Genomic DNA, 22,471 nt, shown 5'->3' with positions numbered 1-22,471 from the left:
CATTCCAAGGGCTCGATCTCCACTTATGTTGGGTCGACCAATGCTCCTAGCCGTTGGACAATTCTTAGTGCTGCACAGTACTGCCAGAGAGCTCACTTACCTTCTCTGCTCCGTATCCTTCTCGAATCTACTACTCCGTTTTCATTTGTATCCTTTTCCAACACGGAATTAATTGAATCAGCAATAATATCGCTCCTCGAGTCCGACGAATCGCTTAATGCGTATTTGTCGTCCTTGGCTTGCGACTCAGTCCTCCTCTTATCATCGTCCTTATTAAAATTAGGTAATGAGTCGATTATCTTGGTCGTACGACCTCCTGCCCGAAAAGGCGGGTGGTATTATATAGGGGGAAAGAAACGTCCGCCACAGCAACGCCACTTACTGTGGTAAGGCCATCAATACTTCCCGAGGTGGCCCGGTATCGGGAAGGCTCCGTTCGAATACAGCCGAATTTATCCCCTGGCTGCAAATCGTCCAATAGGCACGGTCCGCATAACACCCTAGATTAGGGGGTTGGTAGTTCTTGGTCACCAAAATCCCGCCGCCCTCCTATGAGGCGAAACGGCGTAGATGCCAGTCCTAAACAGCTCCGCCTCTTAGCTCTTAATTTATTTAATAACTTGGAAAATATTGAAACAACGTGACATCAAAATGGCCAAAGCATACCTCGTAAAACTGTTCAACGCCTTTTCTCCCGGGAAGGGGATTCGAACCCGCATTCCTGAAAGGTTGCACTGTTCCAAAAAAATTCAGCCACGCCATGCGTTAGTTGTTGTTCAATTTTATCCTTTGCAAAGTACATAGTTTGAATGTTATTATGTGTCAAAGCTACGCTTTTTCTTGTTGGCGGATCGTAAATGTTATTGTTCTTATATCTTCTTTTTTTAAACGAATGAAATCTTTCGTTAATTATTAAGCTACTAAAAAAAAGTTTTACTATTATATGATTTATTAATCAAATTTTAGTTAAAATTCAAGATGTGCACATATATTTACTTTATGTGGAGGTACATACATTGACCCAAAATCTGTAAGATTAAGAAACTGTTTACTGATCAACAACTACTTTTTGCACAAATTGCATTTAAAAAAAAAAAAAGACGCCATTAAGCTGCAATAATATTTTGTTATAGATATTACATAAAGTCTTAAATTCTACAGCTCGTTCTATATTATATCAAGTATTGAAAAAGTATGAAATTCAATACTTTGTATGCCCCCTTCTCGTGTAATTCCAAAGTACAACCTGGTGCTAATAGCGGTCGATATGACAGCTGTCAAAGCATCCTCCAACTGCTGATATTATACTGTATTTTAAAGCAGATTGTGAATTTCTTTCTAGTTAGATTTTTTTTTTTTTTTGTACTGGTTTCACTAATCAGAGTTAAAAGAACCGGCCGTACATATTGAAAAATTTTTGTGATAATATACACCAGTTTGCAAATGAAATTATGCCCTGAGTAACTAATATAACAAGGTAGTTCAAAGTTTTATGCATTTGATATTGAAAACTTTATAACATAATATAAGCCACGGATCGTGAACTACTTTTTTCGTTTTCCCTTTTTCTTTGCAAATTTTGTTATGTATTCACAGTTGCTGATTTCCTATTCAATGTTAAAAAAAAATATGCTAGTTTTTGATGTTGCGTATTCGCAATGACGTAGCAAATGCATAGCTGCATATTTTGTTAGTGTATTGTGTAAATATACACCAATTTACAAATGCAATGATGCTAGATCTTTTGCGCAAAATCCTGTACTTCTTTCATGAATAAATAATGAAATAATCTTAAAAAATTGCTGCTTGATAATTGTGTTAAACCTTTATTATTTGTGTATTTATATTTCAAAGAAATGACTTCGTAGGCGAGCTCGAAGAACACTGCTACTATGATACAACAAAGAAGATAGTTTTACTCAGTATTTCTGTCAGGCAAATTAACAATCGGATGTAAATGCCTTTTTTATTCTTCTTCAAAAGTGTGCTACCAATTTGATTCACATATTTATAAAAAAAAAAAAAAACCTGAGAATTAACAAAAATAAAACAAACAAAAATGTAAAACCAACGATTTGTAAATCAAAAATAAATGAAATGAATTGCGCATTCAGAGGATGCTGGTACACAAAGATTTTGGTGGTCCTGTTGTTGTTGGTGGTGGTCCACGCAACCAGTAGCTCCAGAGGGGTATTGCCTATGCAGATGACCTGACAACTCTGGCCAGTGGCAAATCTCTGAGCATCATGTGCGTTTGTTCTAGATAACTATCTGCGCGAATAGTTCTTTTAAAAGGAGGAGGGCTTTTCTATCAGGCGCCGGTCGCAAGCCGCATTTGTAACAAAAAATATTACAACCTGAAAAGTATATCGTTATTGTAACAAAAAATCGAAAACTAAAATAAATACGGGAAACACTTGGTAAGCTCAAAAAAGGGGTTGTATTCGTTGCTGGGACTTTTGTCGTATTTCCATGGTTCCAGTATCAAACTTGTTAAAAAAATAGTGCATACGACAGATAGGAAGGTTTGTGTAGAGCCAATTGCCAGCGCAATTTATAGCTGCACCAGCATAATTTTCAACCTCACTGACAGTGGCGTTTATTTTAGCAGGAGAGGCTCTCGCGACCCCTCACGGAAGGATGTCCTAGGAGGTGCAACGTGGTCAAATCAAACCGTTCACGAGATAGTCGTGCTAGCACCTTAATGGTGCTTCTTTCCGGAACATACCGGATCAATAGCCGCAAAGGACCATAAACAGCGATAAGGCTCCCCAAACCCTGCGGGGAGTGTCTTTATCGCTACAAAAGAGAAAAGGAATAACATTGGTTTTTACAATTTTAAGAAAACAAAAATTTTAAATTTATTTTTCAATTGGAAGCACCTCTATGGCAATTTGACAAATTAATGTTTAAAATGGTTTTATGTAAACTTCGTACAGAATAAACTGGCTTTCCTTTTTATATCATGAGTGCTACTTATAAATTTATATATGCATTAAAATTAATTCAAAAAGGTCGAAATGTTTCTACTTCAAAATTTTAAAATTTTTCGTTAGGGCCTTTATGAATTAAGCTAATGATATGTAAAAAAGAAAGAGAATTTAAAGCGCACTGCAGATGGCAACTGTTACTATGAGAGAAATTACTTACAGCGTCCTACATTGCCCACAAAATAACGGAAACATTAGATGTTCCGCATGCAATCATAGTTTTCATTTCATTATGAAAATGATGTATAGTGTGCTAAATATTCTATTTACTTATTATCGTTAGGATGTGATTTAGCCACATACCACTGGTTTTACTATAATACAGACTAAAATATATCGCAATATGTTCATTGCACTATTTCTCGATCAGCGTCGCCATGAGCGATCCTCAGATTCCTCATCATCTTCTTCATCCTCAATTCGAAGTTCAGGCAAAGTTTCTACACAGACTTCAGGATCATTGCATGGTTTATCACTAGTATTGACTGATGTAATCAATTTGGCAGGGTTCGACATGTTTGAATTCTCTTCAGACTTTGATAGCTTGTCTGCAGCCAAAGATCCCGAAGTAGGTAATGTTGTTGTTACCACTGGAGCCCATGTTATCTGTTGATAGTTAAAGAGATTAACGATGGACAAATTTATTATAATCAATATAAACATCTATAATATAAAATAATATAATCATTTGGCATTTTATAAAAGCTGAAATTTCGTCAGCTCATACTTCCAACTGTTAGTATACTATGAAGCTTGAGTCATAATGGCTATCTTCTTCCGCCATCGTGCAATGTGTGCAAATTTTATAAAGGCTGATTTTCATATATTTTCTTCGTAACGATATTAGAAGTGATTTCTGATTGCCAGAAACTTTCCATAGAGGCTTTGCCCTGCCAAATACTTGTAATCCTCCTAAGCTTGAAAGAACATTCAACAATGAAACACGAATACAAAATCTTTAAAAAATTGTGTTTGCCGGGAAAAAGTTAAGCTTTTATATTGTGAAAAAGTACAGTTTTGTTTACAAAAAATGTCTAGCTGGACAAAGTCACTATGGAAAGTGTCTGCCAGTGAGGCTTGTAAGCCCGGGAAAAGTTGACATATCCATATCCGTATAAAACAGCTGATTTAACCAACCTTATGGAAATCAATGTAGTTAGTCAATGGTACCATACCATACCCTACCAACCAAACGGTTTTTGGTTTTTCGCCATATGCATTAACTAAGGTCTGCGTTTGAAAAAATGTTCACCTTTATTTAATCAAATAACTCTTTTCCAAATTGATATATTTAAATTACTTTTTTGCGGCATGCTTTGCTATAAATGTCAAAAATATTTTTACACAAATATTTTCTCTAAACACTTTTATTCGATTAAAAATTGCAAGCGAATTGGAAGTACGTAAACAAATTGTGCAAGTTTATCAAGACCATCCTCAGTGGACTTTCAAAAAAATTGCGAGGGATGTAAAAGTGTGCCCAAAAACTGTGTCAAGAGTCGGTCTACTGGTTTAGAAAGTTTGTCGTATTTAGTGAAGGACAATTTTTTCAATCGCAATCCTTATAAATATTTCATTTGGTAAGTTCATTAAATTTTTGGATATTGAAAATGCTAATAGTTTTTAGCAAAAACCTTTATTAAAACTCACAAGTGAAAATTGATGAAGAAGTCTAGGATTTATTGTTAATTCTAAGCTCTCGTATAGCGATCATATTAACTCGGTAATAAGCAAAGTATATTTAACCTTGCGCAACCTGCGACAGTTTAGTCCTTACACCCCTACTGGCACTAGGCGTCAATTTTCTCTGCAGCCGATACTCCCATTAATTACTTATTCTGAGCTGGTATATAGTAAGCTGGATAGTCACTCCGCGCACAAAGTCCAGGTCTTGATGAATAACGTCACTCGGTATGTTTATGGCCTACCTAGGTTTGGCCATATTTCTCCATGGAGTTATAGTCTTTTAGGTTGTGACATCTTAAAATATCTTAAGGCTAGAAACTGTATATTTTTATTTAAGCTTATGCTCTTTAGAACACCTACTTACCTATATACAAAGTTGGTTTTCACCAGATCGGCACGTTTGACTGACCTAATTGTACCCCATTATAATTCGCTTGCATCAGCAAGACTATTCTTTGTCAACACTATACGTCTATGGAACTCTATACCATCAAGTACTAGGAATCAACTAAACAAAGACAACTATAAACAATTGCTTTACGCACATTTTGGAAATCAAATTGAGAGATAAAAAAATAATGGCCAGTTACAACTACTGCTAATACTATTACTATTCTCTTTTCTTTGTTTGATTGTCGTGGGAGTCGACGGCATTAGCTTGCGTTTTATCAAACTTATACTTCCCTTTGCCATCTCTTCTCTGACACATATATTTAATTTTTCTATAATAACCAGTGGATTTCCAAGTGAATGGAAAACGGCGAATGTTATTCCCATTCCTAAATCAAATTCTCCTGATTCCTGCAAAGACTTTAGACCAATTAGCCTACTGCCTGCTTTATCCAAAGTATACGAAAAGCTACTATCAAAGCAGATAATTGACAATATTCATGACAACCACTTGCTGTCTGAAGTCCAATCAGGTTTCAGAAAAGGGCATAGTTGTGCTACATCCATGTTGAAGATTCTGGAAGATATACGTCCAGCTTACGACAGCAACGGTCTTACGGTATTAGTACTTCTAGACTTCTCAAGAGCTTTTGATATGGTTGATTTTAAAATACTACTTCGCAAGCTCGAAAATTACTATAATTTCAGCACTTTTGCAATTAAGTTAATGCAAAATTATCTCACTGGCCGATTCCAGCGAGTTCAGTGCGGTGATAGACTCTCTGATTTAAAGTCCATAACGATGGCCTTTCCACAAGGATCCATCCTGGGACCAGTATTGTTTACACTTTTTATCACCGACATAGTCGCCTGTTGCCGCCACGCATCTATACATCTTTACGCTGACGATACCCAACTCTACATGTCGCGCCCGATCGGGCTCTCCGAAGACTTATTTGTTAGGCTGAATAATGATTTAAAGCGCATAAGTAACTGGGCTCGCGAATATAAGCTACATCTTAATGCGTCAAAATCTAAGGCGATTGCAATATCGAACGCAGCACACGATTTAAGCAGCCTTCCTGAAATTTTGCTAAATGATGATAAAATAGGTTTCCAGGATGTGGTTACCAATCTAGGCTTCAGAATTAATTCTAGTCTTACTAGTGCTAACCATATCAGCTTTGTGGTGGGTAAAATCTATAACACCCTTCGCCATCTTTACAGAACTGCCTACTTACTACCGCGAGACACTAAACTGAAGCTGGTAAAAACTCTTATAGTACCTCAAGTTTCTTACAGTGAACTTACATATGGTAACCTTGATTCGGTATCGCTTAACAAACTTCAGCTGGCCATAAATAATGCCGCCCGATTTGTTTTTTCTAAAAGAAAGTACGATCACATATCTTCGTGTGCCGTGCAAATACTCGGGAGTGACGTCTGCAATTTCTTAAAAATGAGAAATCTATGTTTCTTGCACAAACTTCTGCATTCTCAATATCCCCCTTACCTATTTAATAAGCTAACCTTGAGTCAGTCCACTCGAACATTGAATCTGATACCGGCTTTTAAATACTCCACATCCTCTAGAATGTTCTTTGTCAGTACAATCCGTCTATGGAACTCACTTCCTTCCAAGACAAAAGCAATTCGTAAGGCAGGATGTTTCAAACAAGCAGTATTATATTTCCTAAACTCTTAACTTACCCTAATTTACATATCCCAAACCTTCATTCTTCAAATATTGGTCTGGAATTGTTTCTATCACACTATTATTAATTAAATACGTATAAGCTTTTTATTATTTTTAATCAAAATTTTGTACTCATTCTTTATTAAGTTTATTTATATGTAACTTCAATATTTTGATGTGATTGATGTACTACCTAAAAGACAGTGTCTTACTTGTACAAATAAGTTTTAAATAAATAAATAAATAAAAATATTTCCTGCTTTCAGTTCTAACTATAGTCTCATATTTATTTTTATTTATCAGTTTATTTTATTCTTTAATTATGCGCTCCTCTGAATTTGATTATTATATCCATTTCATACATACATTTCTTCACTTATGTATACCTTGCTGTTTTTTCGTTGTTTTTTTTTCTCTTTTAATTTAATTATTATAATTAGATTAAGTATTTCTTGACATGCAGTTGATTAATTAATTATGTCTACTATCTTTTTCATAATTATTGTTGTACTAGAAAAGATCTCAACATCTTATTGTACTAATATACTCTTTAACAAATACAAATATACAAATATATTATGGGGAGAGCAAATTCTTAACAAAAAAAATCACCGCATTAATTGCCTGCCTTCCGCGTAAATAAAAACGCCGTTTACCGATTACTCAGAAACTATAACTTTAATATTGTCACGGATATTAGCATCACTAAGCTATACCATCACTAAGGCCATGCTAAGCAGTATTTACGTCAATAATCAAATCAAGTATACACATATATAAGGCAGCCGAGAGAGATGTCACACACAGATGCATTTACTTATACGCCTATGTGTACTCGAGAGACTGTAAACTACAAACATTCACATCAATAATTCAATCACTATGTATCTACATAAACGAATAAATTATTGCGTCTACACATATGTACGTATACGAGCAGTGGAGCGACAATGCACAAACACATGCATATATCTTATCTGAGTTGTCACAAGAGAGGGCAATCATTTGTGCACGTAGTTGTGGCTGGCGATTTTGTAGCCGAAACTAACTAGTAAGTTCTGGAATGGAAAAGCCTAGAAGTATGCAATTAGAAATCAAAAAGTATAAAAGGCGTGACAGTAAAGGCGAGGAGTTTGAGTTTGATTTGAGTTGTCAAGCAGTTACGACTAAGACGATATCTAGCGAGCAATAGCAGTATTATTTTGAAAGTCAGTTTCATTTAAGCTATCAGTTTGGTTATTAAGCTATTCGTTGCACAGTTTGAGTGTTATTGTGAAGTATTTTAATAAAGGCATTTTTCCATTATTCAATATTGGAGTTATTTATTCAACAGTTTAGCGATACGAACCTAGCAAAAGGGCAAATAAGAGGATTTGCAGCAAATTCGTTACAATTGGTGTCAGAAGAGGAATTGTTGAATAAATTCCAGAGGACAACAAGGACATGGCAAAGTTCAGGGAATTGAAGATCCAGCAACTAAAGAAGGAGTTGGAGAGCTGAGGATTGAATACAAGCGGCGTTAAACTTGAACTTCAGGCACGGCTACGAGAGGCAATGGAAGCAGAAGGAATTGATGTGGAAGAGTATGACTTTCATCTTGATGGCGAGGAAATAACAAAAATGGAAGAAACACCGCAGACAATGGCGAACACAGACCTGAACATGATATTGGCTGCAATATCGGCACAAATGTCCGAAATGTCATCACAAATATCTACCAACATGTCATCACAATTGGAATCACAGGAGGCACGCATTTCAGAAATGTCGACAGAGATAACATCCAAGATGGAAACTCAACTGGAAGAACAGAAGACATATATGGCATCACAAGTGGAAGAACAGAAAACACACATGGCGTCACAAATTGCAGAACAATTAAAAGAACAAGAGGCACGCATAACATTACAGCTCGAAGCACAAGAAGAACGTATCTCAACAAAGCTGGAGGCACAGGAAACAAAATTCTCATCGCAGCTGGAGGCTGTTAGTGAACGACAAAATAAAGTGGAGGCCGACATGGATGCTTTGAAAGATCGGATTCAGGAGTTACAATTGAACCATTCAATCACTTCAACGTCTACTCTGAAGGTAAAATCCCCAACGTTTGATGGTTCTGTTCCATTCCAGGTATTTAAGCTCCAATTTGAGAAGACGTCGGCAGCGAACAACTGGAATGATGAAGATAAAGTTGCAGCTCTGTTCGTGGCATTTAAAGGGCCAGCAGCCGAAATCCTACAGACGATTCCCGAAGGAGAGCGGAACAACTATGAAGCATTGATGGCCGCTGTCGAGAGACGTTATGGAAGCGAGCATAGGAAACAGATATTCCAAATTGAGTTGCAAAACCGTCACCAAAGAGCGAATGAGACTTTGCAGGAGTTTGCCTCGGATATTGAAAGGTTGGCTCATCTCGCAAATGCGGACGCACCCGTGGAATACACCGAGAGGGTAAAAATTCAGAGTTTCATAAATGGCATACGGGACGTGGAAACGAACCGACCTACATACGCAAACCCAAAGCTGACATTTGCTGAAACGGTATCACATGCATTGACTCAGGAAACGGCCTCACTATTGAGTAAACCAGCATACAAAGCTCATCGTGTGGAAGTGGAAAGACCAGATTGGGTAGACACAATTTTGGAAGCACTGAAGGGATCACAACAGAAAAATGCCGGAGTTATTAAATGTTTCAAGTGCGGCAACCCAGGTCATATTGCACGACATTGCAGCAGCGGTCCCAATAGCTCTACAATGTGGGTGGTCGTAAACGCAGAGCAGAAGGTGATGAGCAAATCTCCAAGACCACTCAATCGTTAAACTAAATCGAGTCAACCGCAAGGGGCGACAGCTGGCTCACGCAATTGAATGCCCCATAATCTCTATCTCGCAGATTGGAAGAAGATCGAGCAATCTTACTGTTGGAGGACATGTGGACGGAAAGGAACGTTTACTGACTTTAGATACGGGTGCATCTCATTCCATCATTCGAGCGGATTTAGTCAACAAAAAGATAAGACCATTGCTTGGAGCAAGATTACGTACAGCCACGGGAGAGGACACCCAGGTAATTGGAGAAGTAGAATGTGAAGTCGCAATTGGGAACGTCACGGTAGTACACAATTTTATAGTGGCAGAAATTGTTGATGAAATCATAATTGGAGTGGACTTCTTAATCGACCAGGGCATCAAGATCGGCATGCAAAGCAAGACGATGCGATATAAAAACATGGATGTACCACTTAATTTCGGCTACGAGAGAGGCTACAGCAGTAAACGAGTGCTGGTGGAAGAAAGTCAGCAAATACCACCAAAATCCGAAGCAGTCATCTGGGCAAAGGTTGATGGAGATTGTGGGACAAACAAATTGTGGGTTGTCGAAGCAGCAAACAAATCAGCACTAAACATACTTGTAGGAAAAACCCTGGCTATGACAAAACAAGATGGACGTAATCCGGTAAGAGTACTCAATGAGTTCAAGTCACCACTCAAACTGACTAAAGGAGCTATTTTGGGAAGATGCCAAGAGGCTGAAGTAGTTATTAACTGTGAACAGCTCCAGGAACACGTTTCAGCTAGTAACACTGATCTTTCAAATGACATCACGGCATGGACGCAGGGGCTAGAGGAAGCATATCAGAGTAAGGCAAAACAACTGCTCCTAAAGTACGCGAACATATTTGACCAGGATGATTCTAAACCAGGCCGCACCAACGTTGTGAAACATCAAATAGACACTGGAGATGCGAGGCCGATCCGTCAAGCTCCACGTAGTGTTCCACTGGCGAAGCGGGAAGTTGTGAGGCAAATCATTCAAGGAATGAGCGACAGCGGCGTCATCGAACCATCAGCTAGTCCATGGAGCTCACCGGTAGTACTTGTAAAAAAGAAGGATGGAAAAATGAGGTTTTGCGTGGACTACCGGAAGTTGAATGAGGTAACGAAAAAGGATAGCTACCCATTGTCAAGAATTGACGACACTCTGAAATGGTTTTCCACACTGGACTTGAATAGCGGCTACTGGCAAGTTGAAGTGAAGGAGGAAGATAAAGAGAAAACAGCCTTCAGTGTGGGTGATGGTCTTTGGCAATTTACAGTGATGCCTTTTGGACTTTGTAATGCACCAGCTACTTTTGAGAGACTGATGGACCAGGTACTGAAAGGACTACATTGGAAAACATGCTTGGTGTACCTGGACGACATCATCGTATTGAGCAAGAATTTTGATGAACATCTTAAGAACTTGGAGGAAGTTTTCCAGAGAATAGCTGGCGCTGGTCTGAAGTCAAGTCCCAAAAAGTGTGCGCTGTTTAAAAAGGTAGTAAATTATTTGGGTCACAAGGTAACGACAGAGGGCATCTGCACTGCGAACGAAAAGATAGATGCTGTAAAGGATTGGCCAATACCACAGAACCTACATGAATTGAGAAGTTTTCTTGGGCTGTGCACATATTACCGCCGATTTGTACCAAATTTTTCCAGCGTAGCCCATAGCCTCCATGAGCTTACAAGAAAAAATAAAGCTTTTGAATGGAAGAAGGAGCAAGAAGTGGCTTTCCAAACATTGAAGGAGCGTTTGTGCACTGCCCCAATGTTAGCATATCCGATTCCAGGAGCAACATTTATTCTAGATACAGATGCGAGTGGATATGCTATAGGAGGCGTTTTATCACAACTGGTCGACGGACAGGAAAAGGTAGTTGCATATTACAGCCGTTCGATTGGAAAACCAGAGAGGAACTACTGCGTTACGCGGAGAGATCTGTTGGCATTGGTAGAGTGCATTAAACATTTTCACAAATACCTCTACGGCCAGCGATTCCGTGTCAGGACAGATCACGCAGCGTTGAAATGGCTTCTGCAGTTCCGTAATCCGGAAGGACAATTGGCACGGTGGATCGAGTGCCTACAAAGCTATGACTTTTCCATTGAGCATCGAAAAGGTAGTACCCATGGAAATGCTGATGCAATGTCACGAAGACCATGTAGTTTGGAATGCAAGCACTGTTCAAAGGCCGAGGCTAAAGAAGACATTAGCCGTGTTTTTTAACACGCGCGTATACGTTTCGTTTACGCGTGTTAAAAAACGCCTATCTTCGCTTAGATAATGCTTAGGAGACCCATCTAGCGGCTGTGGTTAAACAACTAGCTACAGCAACAGGGTGTATCGTAAAGCGGAGACGCAACGCTCTGATGGCCATAGGGTATAACATATGGCTGAATCAGTTGCGATGAATTGTGGACACACATAGAATACATAGAATTAGTGCAGAGGGTGAAACAAAGACACATATTTTAGTTACATCTGAGTATAATGCGTATTGAAATTTAGTAGGGCAAAATTTATGCGCAGCAATTTCAGAGGTGTATTTATAGTTTGTCGACTAGCAGTCAATATAAAGTTTAAGCGTAAACGGATATACGCGTGTTAAAAAACACGGCTATTATAGATGTCCGGCTAATGACTATAACGTGCCCGGATGAATGGGACAAGGAAACACTAAGGAAGTGTCAGCTAGAAGATACAGATCTGTTACATGTTATGCAAGGGCTCGAACGAAACGGAAGACCAAATAGAGAGGAGAAGTCAGCAGAGAGTCCCATTGCGAAGTCATATTGGGCACAGTGGAACAGTTTAGAATTGATATCCGGTTGCTTGCAATGATTATGGGAGAGTGAGGATGGTTAATGGAAGAAGAAACTGATAGTTGTTCCCAGAAAGAGATCTGCATAATGGTCCAAGTGGAGGTGATCTTGGAATCACGAAGACGCTCGAGAAATGCCATTGGTTGCCATCAGTCGGTCACCGAGTGGATTGCCAACTGCGAGGTTTGTAACAGGCGGAAAGTCCCAAAACACGAAGTCATGGCCAGATGAAGCAGTATATTTCAGGTGCACCATTTGAAAGGATCGCCATGGATGTCGCAGGTCCATTTCCTACTAGCAACCGCGGAAACAAATACGTACTGGTGGTTATGGATTATTTCAGTAAATGGCCAGAGGTATACCCAATCCCAAACCAAGAAGCAGAAACAGTAGCAGAAGTGGTTAAAAACGAATGGGTTGCAAGGTATTGTGTACCAATGGAGTTACATTCTGACCAAGGCAGGAATTTTGAATCAGCTGTGTTCCAAGAAATATGCAAGAAGTTGGGAATTCCAAAAACACGGACAACTGCATTGCATCCTCAGTCCGATGGTATGGTGGAACGTTGCAATAGAACATTGGAGGAGCATTTAAGGAAAGTAGTAGACAAGTACCATAAGGACTGGGATACACACATACCATTATTCTTGATGGCCTACCGATCGGCAGTAGATGACACAACGGGCCAAACTCCCGCAAAGGTAATTCTTGGCAATGACCTTCGACTGCCAGCTGATTTGAAGTATGGGATAGATGCCGATGCGGAGAGGAATGTCAATAAATCCACTGATGTCTTGGAGGAAGAGCTGGTACGATAAAGCAATTAATTCGGAAGGATTTCAGGAAGGAGATTTGGTGCTGATATACAACCCACAACGAGAAAAAGGTTTGTCCCCGAAATTGCAGTGTAACTGGGAAGGCCCATACAAAGTTGTAAAACGGATCAACGATGTAGTGTACCGCATACAAACCACTACCAAACCACGAACCAAAATGAAAGTGGTTCATTTCGAAAGATTAGCAGCGTTTAGATCGAGAGATTTGTCTGATCAGGACGATCAGACTTAGATGGAGGGCAGTGTCACGGATATTAGCATCACTAAGCTATACCATCACTAAGGCCATGCTAAGCAGTATTTACGTCAATAATCAGATCAAGTATACACATATATAAGGCAGCCGAGAGAGATGTCACACACAGATGCATTTACTTATACGCCTATGTGTACTCGAGAGACTGTAAACTACAAACATTCACATCAATAATTCAATCATTATGTATCTACATAAACGAATAAATAATTGCGTCTACACATATGTACGTATACGAGCAGTGGAGCGGCAATGCACAAACACATGCATATATCTTATCTGAGTTGTCACAAGAGAGGGCAATAATTTGTGCACATAGTTGTGGCTGGCGATTTTGTAGCCGAAACTATCTAGTAAGTACTGGAATGGAAAAGCCTAGAAGTATGCAATTAGAAATCAAAAAGTATAAAAGGCGCGACAGTAAAGGCGAGGAGTTTGAGTTTGATTTGAGTTGTCAAGCAGTTACGACTAAGACGATATCTAGCGAGCAATAGCAGTATTATTTTGAAAGTCAGTTTCATTTAAGCTATTAGTTTGGTTATTAAGCTTTTCGTTGCACAGTTTGAGTGTTATTGTGAAGTATTTTAATAAAGGCATTTTTCCATTATTCAATATTGGAGTTATTTATTCAACAGTTTAGCGATACGAACCTAGCAAAAGGGCAAATAAGAGGATTTGCAGCAAATTCGTTACAATATGTATGTATTTTCTTCCCTTTATAATCTTTGTATTTCTCATGATCTTCAGTTACTAAATTCCAATATTCCAATAGCGAAACAGTAAGTCAGCTAGATGCACCCATGTACATACGTATGTGTGTTAATGTACAAAAGAGTGAATGGATACGCACATAAAAGTATACACACACGGTATGCACATAGGTCCATTACCTAATATGTATGCATGCTTAGACACATAATGGTTATGCTATAACCAAAGATGACAAATTATAATAAGAGACGTCACTCGTTACTCGTAGCCATTTGCTCGATGTTTTCTATGAGGTAGCGGCTAGTTTTTTTTGAGCGAGATGTGCATAAAATGTCTTCTATACATTTTCGTGGGTATTTGTGTTTATTTTTCCGACTGTATTTAATTAATTAATTAATCATCTTTCCAAAAATCACAGTTGCACAAGGTGTCTACACCGCATGGATAAATGGGAGACTATTCAAAAATGTCCCTTATAGAAAACATTCGGCACCAATTTTTAGATTTCCAGCGAGTTACTCGCCACTCGTAGCAAACTGGTGGCTCTCATCATAATTTATCCTCTTTGCTATAACTGCAAATTACGTGACACAAGTAGCTTATTAGGGTGTGAATAAAGTAATAACATTTCGTAGATATTCAAGGTTGCGATATCTCAGCGAAAAAAAAAGTATATTTGAGCAAACTCAACTCCATTTGAAAGAAGAAGACTTGTTTTTAAAGATGCCATCCTTTAATTTTGGTGAAAGAAAACATCTGCAAGGCTACATAACCTCAAATATGGGCAAAAACGGTGTTTTTTGCACTTTTAGGTTAGGATATCTCGAAAACCAGAGCTGATAGAGCAGGATTCAGGATAGAGAGGTTTCAGTGCATCATAAACTTTCGGAAATATATTGGTACGAATATTAGCAACACTAAGGGGTACTGCCATCTCTAAGCCGATGCTAAGCAGTGATTGTATGCACATCCATAAATAAATCATTATGTATCTACATAAACGAATCAATAATTAAGTCTACACATACGTACACGCAGCGGAGAAGTAACACACTAACACATGCAGATATCTTATCTGAGATATCAATTATAATTGTGAAAGTGTCGCTCACAAACGCACGCGCATATGAGAGCTATACACGTACATCTGTAGTTATAATTATAACCAACTAGAAGATTCTAGAACAGAAGCGCCTAGAAGATGCAGCGAGGAAATCAAAGAGTGCATAAGGCAGCAACCGTAGAGGCGCTACAATCAGTTTTGATTAAGCACGCTATATGTCGAGCAATAGTAGAGTTATTTATTGTGAGGTACTTTAATAAAGGCCATTTTGCATTATTAAATATTGGAGTTATTTATTCAACAGTTTAGTGATTTGAACTTAGCAGAAGGTTGCAAATAAGAGGATTTGCAGTAAATTCGTTACAATATAGTCTGGTTTCTGGGTCTGAATGTTGGTTAAATTTTGTCGGCCTGTGTGATGAATACTTACGGTGTTTTTGCACTTTTAGGTTACGATATCTCGAAACTTCGAAAAGTAAAAAACGATTTTTACACTTTTTCAAGCGATACCCTTCATTTTTTTTTTTTGAATTTTTTCGATAAAATTTTGAGGCATCGCTATGGAATTCCAACTGAATGTTGTTTTTGAGACGAAGATTCTAAAAGTATGGGCAAAATTAATGTGCCCCTCCAATACTCAAAACTATCATCAATCAAAGTAGCGATACTTTTTTTTTGTCATTTTCAATATTGACAGTTTTTTGCTTATAGCTTTTTGAGGCAACTGAATATTGAAATTTGGATTATGCACGATAATAGCCTATCAGGGACTAAAAATACGTGGGGCTTCAAATTCGATGTGCCTCTTTCAGTTTTGAAGGTAGAGGCAGAAAAGTGGAAGCACTTGGTTGCGTAAATTTTTTTCAGGAGCATGTTTTTTTGTGGGCACAGCTACAATTTAACTTTTATCACTTCATAACCATTTGTTAATTTTTTCTCTATACCACAGTAGTATACCACCAATTCCCTCATCTTGGAATATTCACGCAAGGAAAGTTATTGATGTTTGTACATGGGGCAAATATACGAAATTTCCGACAAAAATTGGCAATCGTCAAAAAGTGCAGAAAATTTTTTTTTTGTATTTTTTTAAACCAGTTTTTATTTAAAAGCAAATGAAAATAAACACAAATTTTGTACAAAAATTAAAAAAAAAATTAAATTTTTTTCTACACTTTTTGACGATTGCCAATTTTTGGCGAAAATTCCGTATATTTGCCCCATGTACAAACATCAATAACTTTCCTTGAGCGAATATTCCAAGATGAGGCAATTGATGGTATACTACTGTGGTGTAGAGAAAAAATTAACAAACGGGTATGAAATATTTGACGGTTACTCGGTTTCATATTTTTGCCGATATCTCTAAAACCGGGTTTCGGGTTTCGGGTATCAACAAAATTTTACCTAAATATACCCCATATAGGTATGTACATCCTGATAAAATTTCAACACAATCGGTTAAGAAGTGTTTAAATAAGTAAAAACAAATTTTTTTATCAATATCTCCAAAACCGGATCTCGGGTATTAAAACTTTTTTACCTAAACATACTTCGTTCACATATCTATATGTTTTTAAAGTTTCAAAAGAATCGGTAGAAAGGTATTAAAATAAATGTATTTGGCGGTTATTCGGTTTTATATTTTTAAAGATATCTACAAAACCGGGTCTCGTGTATCAAAAAAATTTTACATAGCTAACGGCTGCATATATCTCCATATTTTGTTAAAATTTCGATAACATCGGTACAGAAATGTTGAAATAAATGTATATTTAAAATTGCGACCTCAATTTATATATATTTTGCTCGATCTTTTGACTATATCTTTGTGAGGCATTATGTAAGACGAGTAACGGCGATGCACTATAGCTCCAATTTACCCCTCAATGTTCCTAACAAAAAGATATTTGCGTGATACCATGTTTTAAAAAAAATTTTTTTCTCCAAAAAAACCAGTTTGGCGGATTTCCCCATATGTCTGTATTTTCTTTTTAATTAACATTTCATTTTAGGTTTAGTTTTTCATTTCCGTTTTGGTTTTACAATGATTTGTCACCTGCTTTAACACCGACCATCTTGAACGAATCTGCATTCTTCAAGCATCTGATGCGGGTAACACGGCCAGCTTATGTATAGGCCGCCTAATTATTCCTGCCTTTGTGCGAGCGTCTGCCACCCTCACCCTCCCGTCCTGGCCGTTAATCATGTCTATCGCTCGGCCTAGGATCCACTACTGGGGCGGGACGTTGCTTTGTGAACGACGATGAGCTCTCTTACCTCGACGTTGGGTTGCGGAAGTTGCCATTCGTTGCGCTCCTGCAAATTAAGAAGGTAATTCTTGGACCACGCTTGCCAAAACTGATGCTTGAGAGAGCAAACATGTTGACGTCTGTCGGAGTAGCGTGTGCTGGGTGCCGGGAGTGCGGTTTCCCCTGGCATTGCCTTGAGCTAGCATCCGATCAACAGGTGCGCGGGAGTTATAGCCTCACCGTCGTTCGGGTCTTCGCTGAGCGGCGCGAGTTTAGCACGGCCTCTGCCTCGACGAGCAGCGTTTCGATTTTTTCGGCGGTGAGACTCGCGTTGCCTACGGCTCGTACGAGAAGGTGCTTCGCCGACTTCACTGCTGCCTCCCATAAGCCGCCGAAGTGCGGAGCCCTAGGAGGTATAAAGGTGAACCTGAACCCTTCTTTTGCTGCATATTGGAGTACCTCCTTTGACCTTTTGAGGGCGAGAATAAATTTATGAGAACTTAAGTCAGAAACGCGTTCTAAGTGTACAGCTTTTGAGGTAAAACACACAAAGACTGCAATATAAATTTTTACAGGGGCCGCCCCGTATCTTTTGTGTTACATAAATTGGACCGCAAAAATCTACCCCACAAACCATAAATGGCTGTTTCGCACGGTTCGACTGGGCCAGACATCCAAATGGAGTTCTGTAGTTCATCCACGCTGTAAATGCGAGACACTCGATCCTCACGATTTTGTTTAGTTGGCATATGTCGTCACGAAGCATTCTGGGTCCACTCTTGAATCTCTGACACTCTATTTGCAACGAAAGTTTGCAACGTTGATGTATGTGTTTTAATCCAATGCGAAAGTATTTCGGATTCTGTCCAGAAGTTGTGCTGTCAATGGGTCGACTCAACAAAGGCACAATACGTGACCATTATTTGACCAGAAGATGTGCAGCTGGGAGCTCTAGACGAGGAAGAGCTTTGTCTTCAACGAAGCAACCCTAGATTTTGCAGTCAGCAGCGTGCATTTCACTCCATTACCGAATTGGCTTCGAATGTAAATACAACAACCATACGCTCTTATTGAGGCGTCGGCGAAGCCATGTATTTGACAATTGGCACTCGACTCAATATACACGAACCGAGGAATGCTAACTAAAGGTAACTGAAACAAATTCACTTTAAAACTCTGCCACCTGCTGTTGAGATACAATGGAATCGACTCATCCCAATCTAGTTTCTTAAACCAAAGCTCTTGTAATAAGATTTCAGCTGTGATCACTAGTGGGGTCAGCAAACCAAGAGGGTCAAAGAGCCGGTCAGATACCGATAAAATATTGCGTTTTATAGCCCGTAACTTTTCGAAGTTGTCATCCAGAATGCACCGAAATGAATCATTTTTCGACAACCGGTGAATGCTTAGCGTTTTATAGGAGTCTGAATCGTTGAAGTTTAGCGATTTTTCTTGACTCTGCCTGTCTAGGCTTGGGTGGTTAGAGTACCACTTGGCTAACTGGAATCCTGCCGAGTTTAACATAATATTTACCTCACAGCGAACTCTGTCGAAGGATTCAAAATTTTCTACTCCGGTTAAAAATAACATTTTTGTGCATTCACATAGCATCTGCAAACACTGCGTTGAAAGAAATGAAGCTGACGCAGTGCCATATGTTACGGTGTTTAATTGAAAAAATCGCAGAGGCTCGGCTCCACACAATCAACTGAAAATGTCTGTCATTTTCATTTACGATAATTTGGCGATACATCTTTGTGATATCCGCCGTAATAGCATACTTATGCATTCGAAAGCGAAGTAGCGTCGAATACAGATCTTCCTGTGTGGTCGGTCCAACGATCAAAATGTCATTCAACGCAACTTGAGTAGTCGTCCAACTTGACGCATCGAAAACAACGCGGAGTTTTATCGACGTACTTCGAGGTCTTAATACACACTGATGCGGAATGAAGTAGTGGGATTTTATTGTCAGTGGGACTCATGTGGCCCAATGCTAAGTACTCTTCCATAAAGTCCAAATATATTTGACGAAGTCTTGGATCTTTCAACGTACGTCTCTCCAGCGCCTGAAGCCGCCGAGATGCAGTTTCATGATTGACCTAACACATTGTAGTCAATTTTGAACGGCAATCTTACTTGAATCCGTCCCGACGGTAAGACTTCAGAGGTCTTAACAAAGTTTTCCTCGCAATTCTTTTGTTAGGGGGTTAACTTTATAGCCTGAACGGATTTCTTCCATTGCCCAAAATCCAAAAAGGCAATTTGATCAATCGTTTCCACATCATCTCCAGCCTTATAGAAAGCACTGCTAGCTTGGAGGCTGCCACCTTGGTTTTAGCCGTATTTGCCTGAAATGACCCAGCCTAAAATTGTTTTCTGAAGCGTTGGGAACCTCGGGTCAGTTTTAATTTGATCGAAAGAAGATCAAGCTATGTTTTAGCTCCCAACAAAAGATCGAACTTTGCGGATTTATAAAACCCAGGATCGGTTAACTCAATGTTTGATGGAATTTTCCAGCCTCCCGTATTTACGGCTCGATCCGGGTGATCTGCAGAATTTGCTCCCAATACCCAAAAATCTGCCAGAAACTCAAAATCGTTCACTCGGGACTGAACGATTGCACTAAATTTAGCCCTACACTTTTGAGTTGCGTTTCCATTTCCTATTACATTCAATGTCGCCTTCTCTCATCGAATTAGTAACTTTTCGTAAAATTTGAACAATCTAAGCATGAGCGAAAATTTGGCCGACGGTAAAACTAAACAAGTAAAGCAGTATAGCTTTCGAAAATATGATCGGTCCGGTAATCAACCTTGTCGGAAATATAACGAGGTAGCTTCAATTACACAGACTCCCGAAACGTTGTTTTACGTATTTGGTGTAAAATATACGATTTTATCGCAAAGTGAATACAAGAGATGCCAAAAATTAAAGCTTGTTCTGTACTTATGCAGCAATTTAGACGAAACTTTAACCTCAACTGCTCAATACCTGTTCTTTATGTACTGGTTCGTTTCCTACTTCAGCTACCCTTTTACAAAGTAGGCAGTTGTACTTCATGCCCACGTTGTTCAACGATGGAGCATGCTAAGGGCCAACTGCTCGAAAGTAGGAACACCTTGATGATAATAATTGTTTTATTTTTAATTCGAAATTATAAATATAAGATCAGTTCTTATGAATAACAGCCCAGTCATTAATGTCTTCAATGACTCTAATATATTAACATCCAAAGACAATACCTTTACAGTTTGCATTAAAATGTAAGCAGTCTCAGGCATTTCGATACCTTAGTTTGCAAACTCGAATCCTTTGTTAATCTTCCCGATATTATATTCGTCTCAGAAATTTGGATTTTTTCTTATGAAATAAATGACTATGCCATTCCTAGTTATAATTTTTTTGCAAATACAAATGACTCGTATACTGCTGATGGTGTTGGAGTTTTTATACGTGATTTTTACGAGTGTGAAATTACTTGCCTTAGTCTATCAAGCGCTTATGTAATAAAAATTTCATTGCAAATATGCAATGTACCTTTCACTTTTGTATGTCTGTATAGATTTCACTCACTAACTTTTAAATTGTTCCATGAGGAATTCTCTCTTTTTTTAAGTAGAGAAAAAGCATCAAATATTGTTATATTAGGCGATTTTAATTTTGATTTAATGAGCACCAATTCTATGCTAGACAACTATCTTGCGCTCCTAGAAGAACATGGTTTATTTTCCTTCATTCATGAGGTTACTAGTCCAGAATCAGGGACCTGTATAGACCATGTTTATGGTAGATTTAGTAATATTGAAGATAATATGCATGCTGGTATAAACCTTGACTTTGGAATTTCGGACCACTTTATGACCGGGATTCAACTGACTAATTAATTTAAATGCAAATAGGCGAATTACCGATTGCGATACATTATCAGTTATTAGGAAAATAAATTTTTGTGTTTTAAATGAATCACTTCGCTTTGAAAAATGGGAAACAGTTTTAAATGCACATAAACTACTCCAGTATCTCTATTTTTCCTAAAAGATCAACTTTATTTCTTAAATCTTGGATCACTCAAACTCTATTAAAAAATCAGGCTGAAAAACACGATACGGAAAAAAAGCAACAGGCATCCGGCGAATACTAAGCTAAGAAATCGTACGCGTCTGTTGACTAAAAGGGTAAACAAAGAAATATGTACAAGGCGCGATAAATATTTTCAAAACTTTTTTTCATAGCGCAGGGCAACTCCAAAAAATAATGGGATGCTGTAAATAGAATAACAAACCGTAATTCTAAAAGAAAGTTCGAATCGCTCGTATTAAACGTGAATGGTGTAGATGTGTCGGAGCCTCAGGAAGTTGCAAACGAACTCAATGATTTCTTTGTCAAAGTAGGAAAAGCCTCCGATTTAAGCAGTAATCCTAAGCCCTGCACCTGCTATACAAACCCAATACATACCGAATTCTTTCCTCCGAGTAACAGTTTTTCTTTCATTTCCATTTTTTCCATTACAGGCGCAGAAATCTAATTCATGTGGTAATGACAACATATCAAATCGAACATTAAAGAGCATAGCATTTAACATTGTTGATATTTTAAACATTTATTTAATTTAAGTATAGCTCCGGAGTTTTTCCTGCTCACTTAAAATGCGCTTTGGTTATACCACTCTTAAAAAGGGAAATAAAAATTACAAAAATAACTACAGGCCCATATCTCTTTTATCTTCAATCTCAAAAATTTTTGAGAAAGCAGTGAAAAATAGGGTGCTGTCGTATTTAAACAAAGTTAATTTTTTTAGTCCTAAGCAATTTGGTTTTATGTCCGGGCTTTCTACTGAAGATGCTCTTCTAGATTTTTCTTCCTTTATTTATAAGTCAATTGATGGTAAAAAATGTTGTTCGAGTCTCTTTGTAGACATAACAAAAGCATTTTATGTGGT

General features: G+C 38.3%; 1 protein-coding gene across 3 annotated transcripts in view; it reads right to left on the bottom strand.

Annotated features, from left to right (window-relative positions):
• Positions 1-931: 931 nt before the first annotated feature.
• Positions 932-22,471, bottom strand: part of swm (Zinc finger protein swm) — a 192,681-nt gene continuing 171,141 nt past the window's right edge. For all 3 annotated transcript variants that reach the window (XM_067765997.1, XM_067765996.1, XM_067765995.1), the window contains exon 6: positions 932-3,596. In XM_067765997.1, the coding sequence (XP_067622098.1) occupies positions 3,357-3,596 (240 nt within the window). In that variant the 3' untranslated portion in view covers positions 932-3,356. The remainder of the gene's footprint in view (positions 3,597-22,471) is intronic.

Source organism: Eurosta solidaginis, chromosome 2, assembly GCF_040869045.1.
Source record: "Eurosta solidaginis isolate ZX-2024a chromosome 2, ASM4086904v1, whole genome shotgun sequence".
NCBI lineage: Eukaryota > Metazoa > Arthropoda > Insecta > Diptera > Tephritidae > Eurosta > Eurosta solidaginis.
The sequence above is the reverse complement of the archived record's forward strand: the minus strand, read 5'-3'. Positions and strand labels throughout refer to the sequence as shown.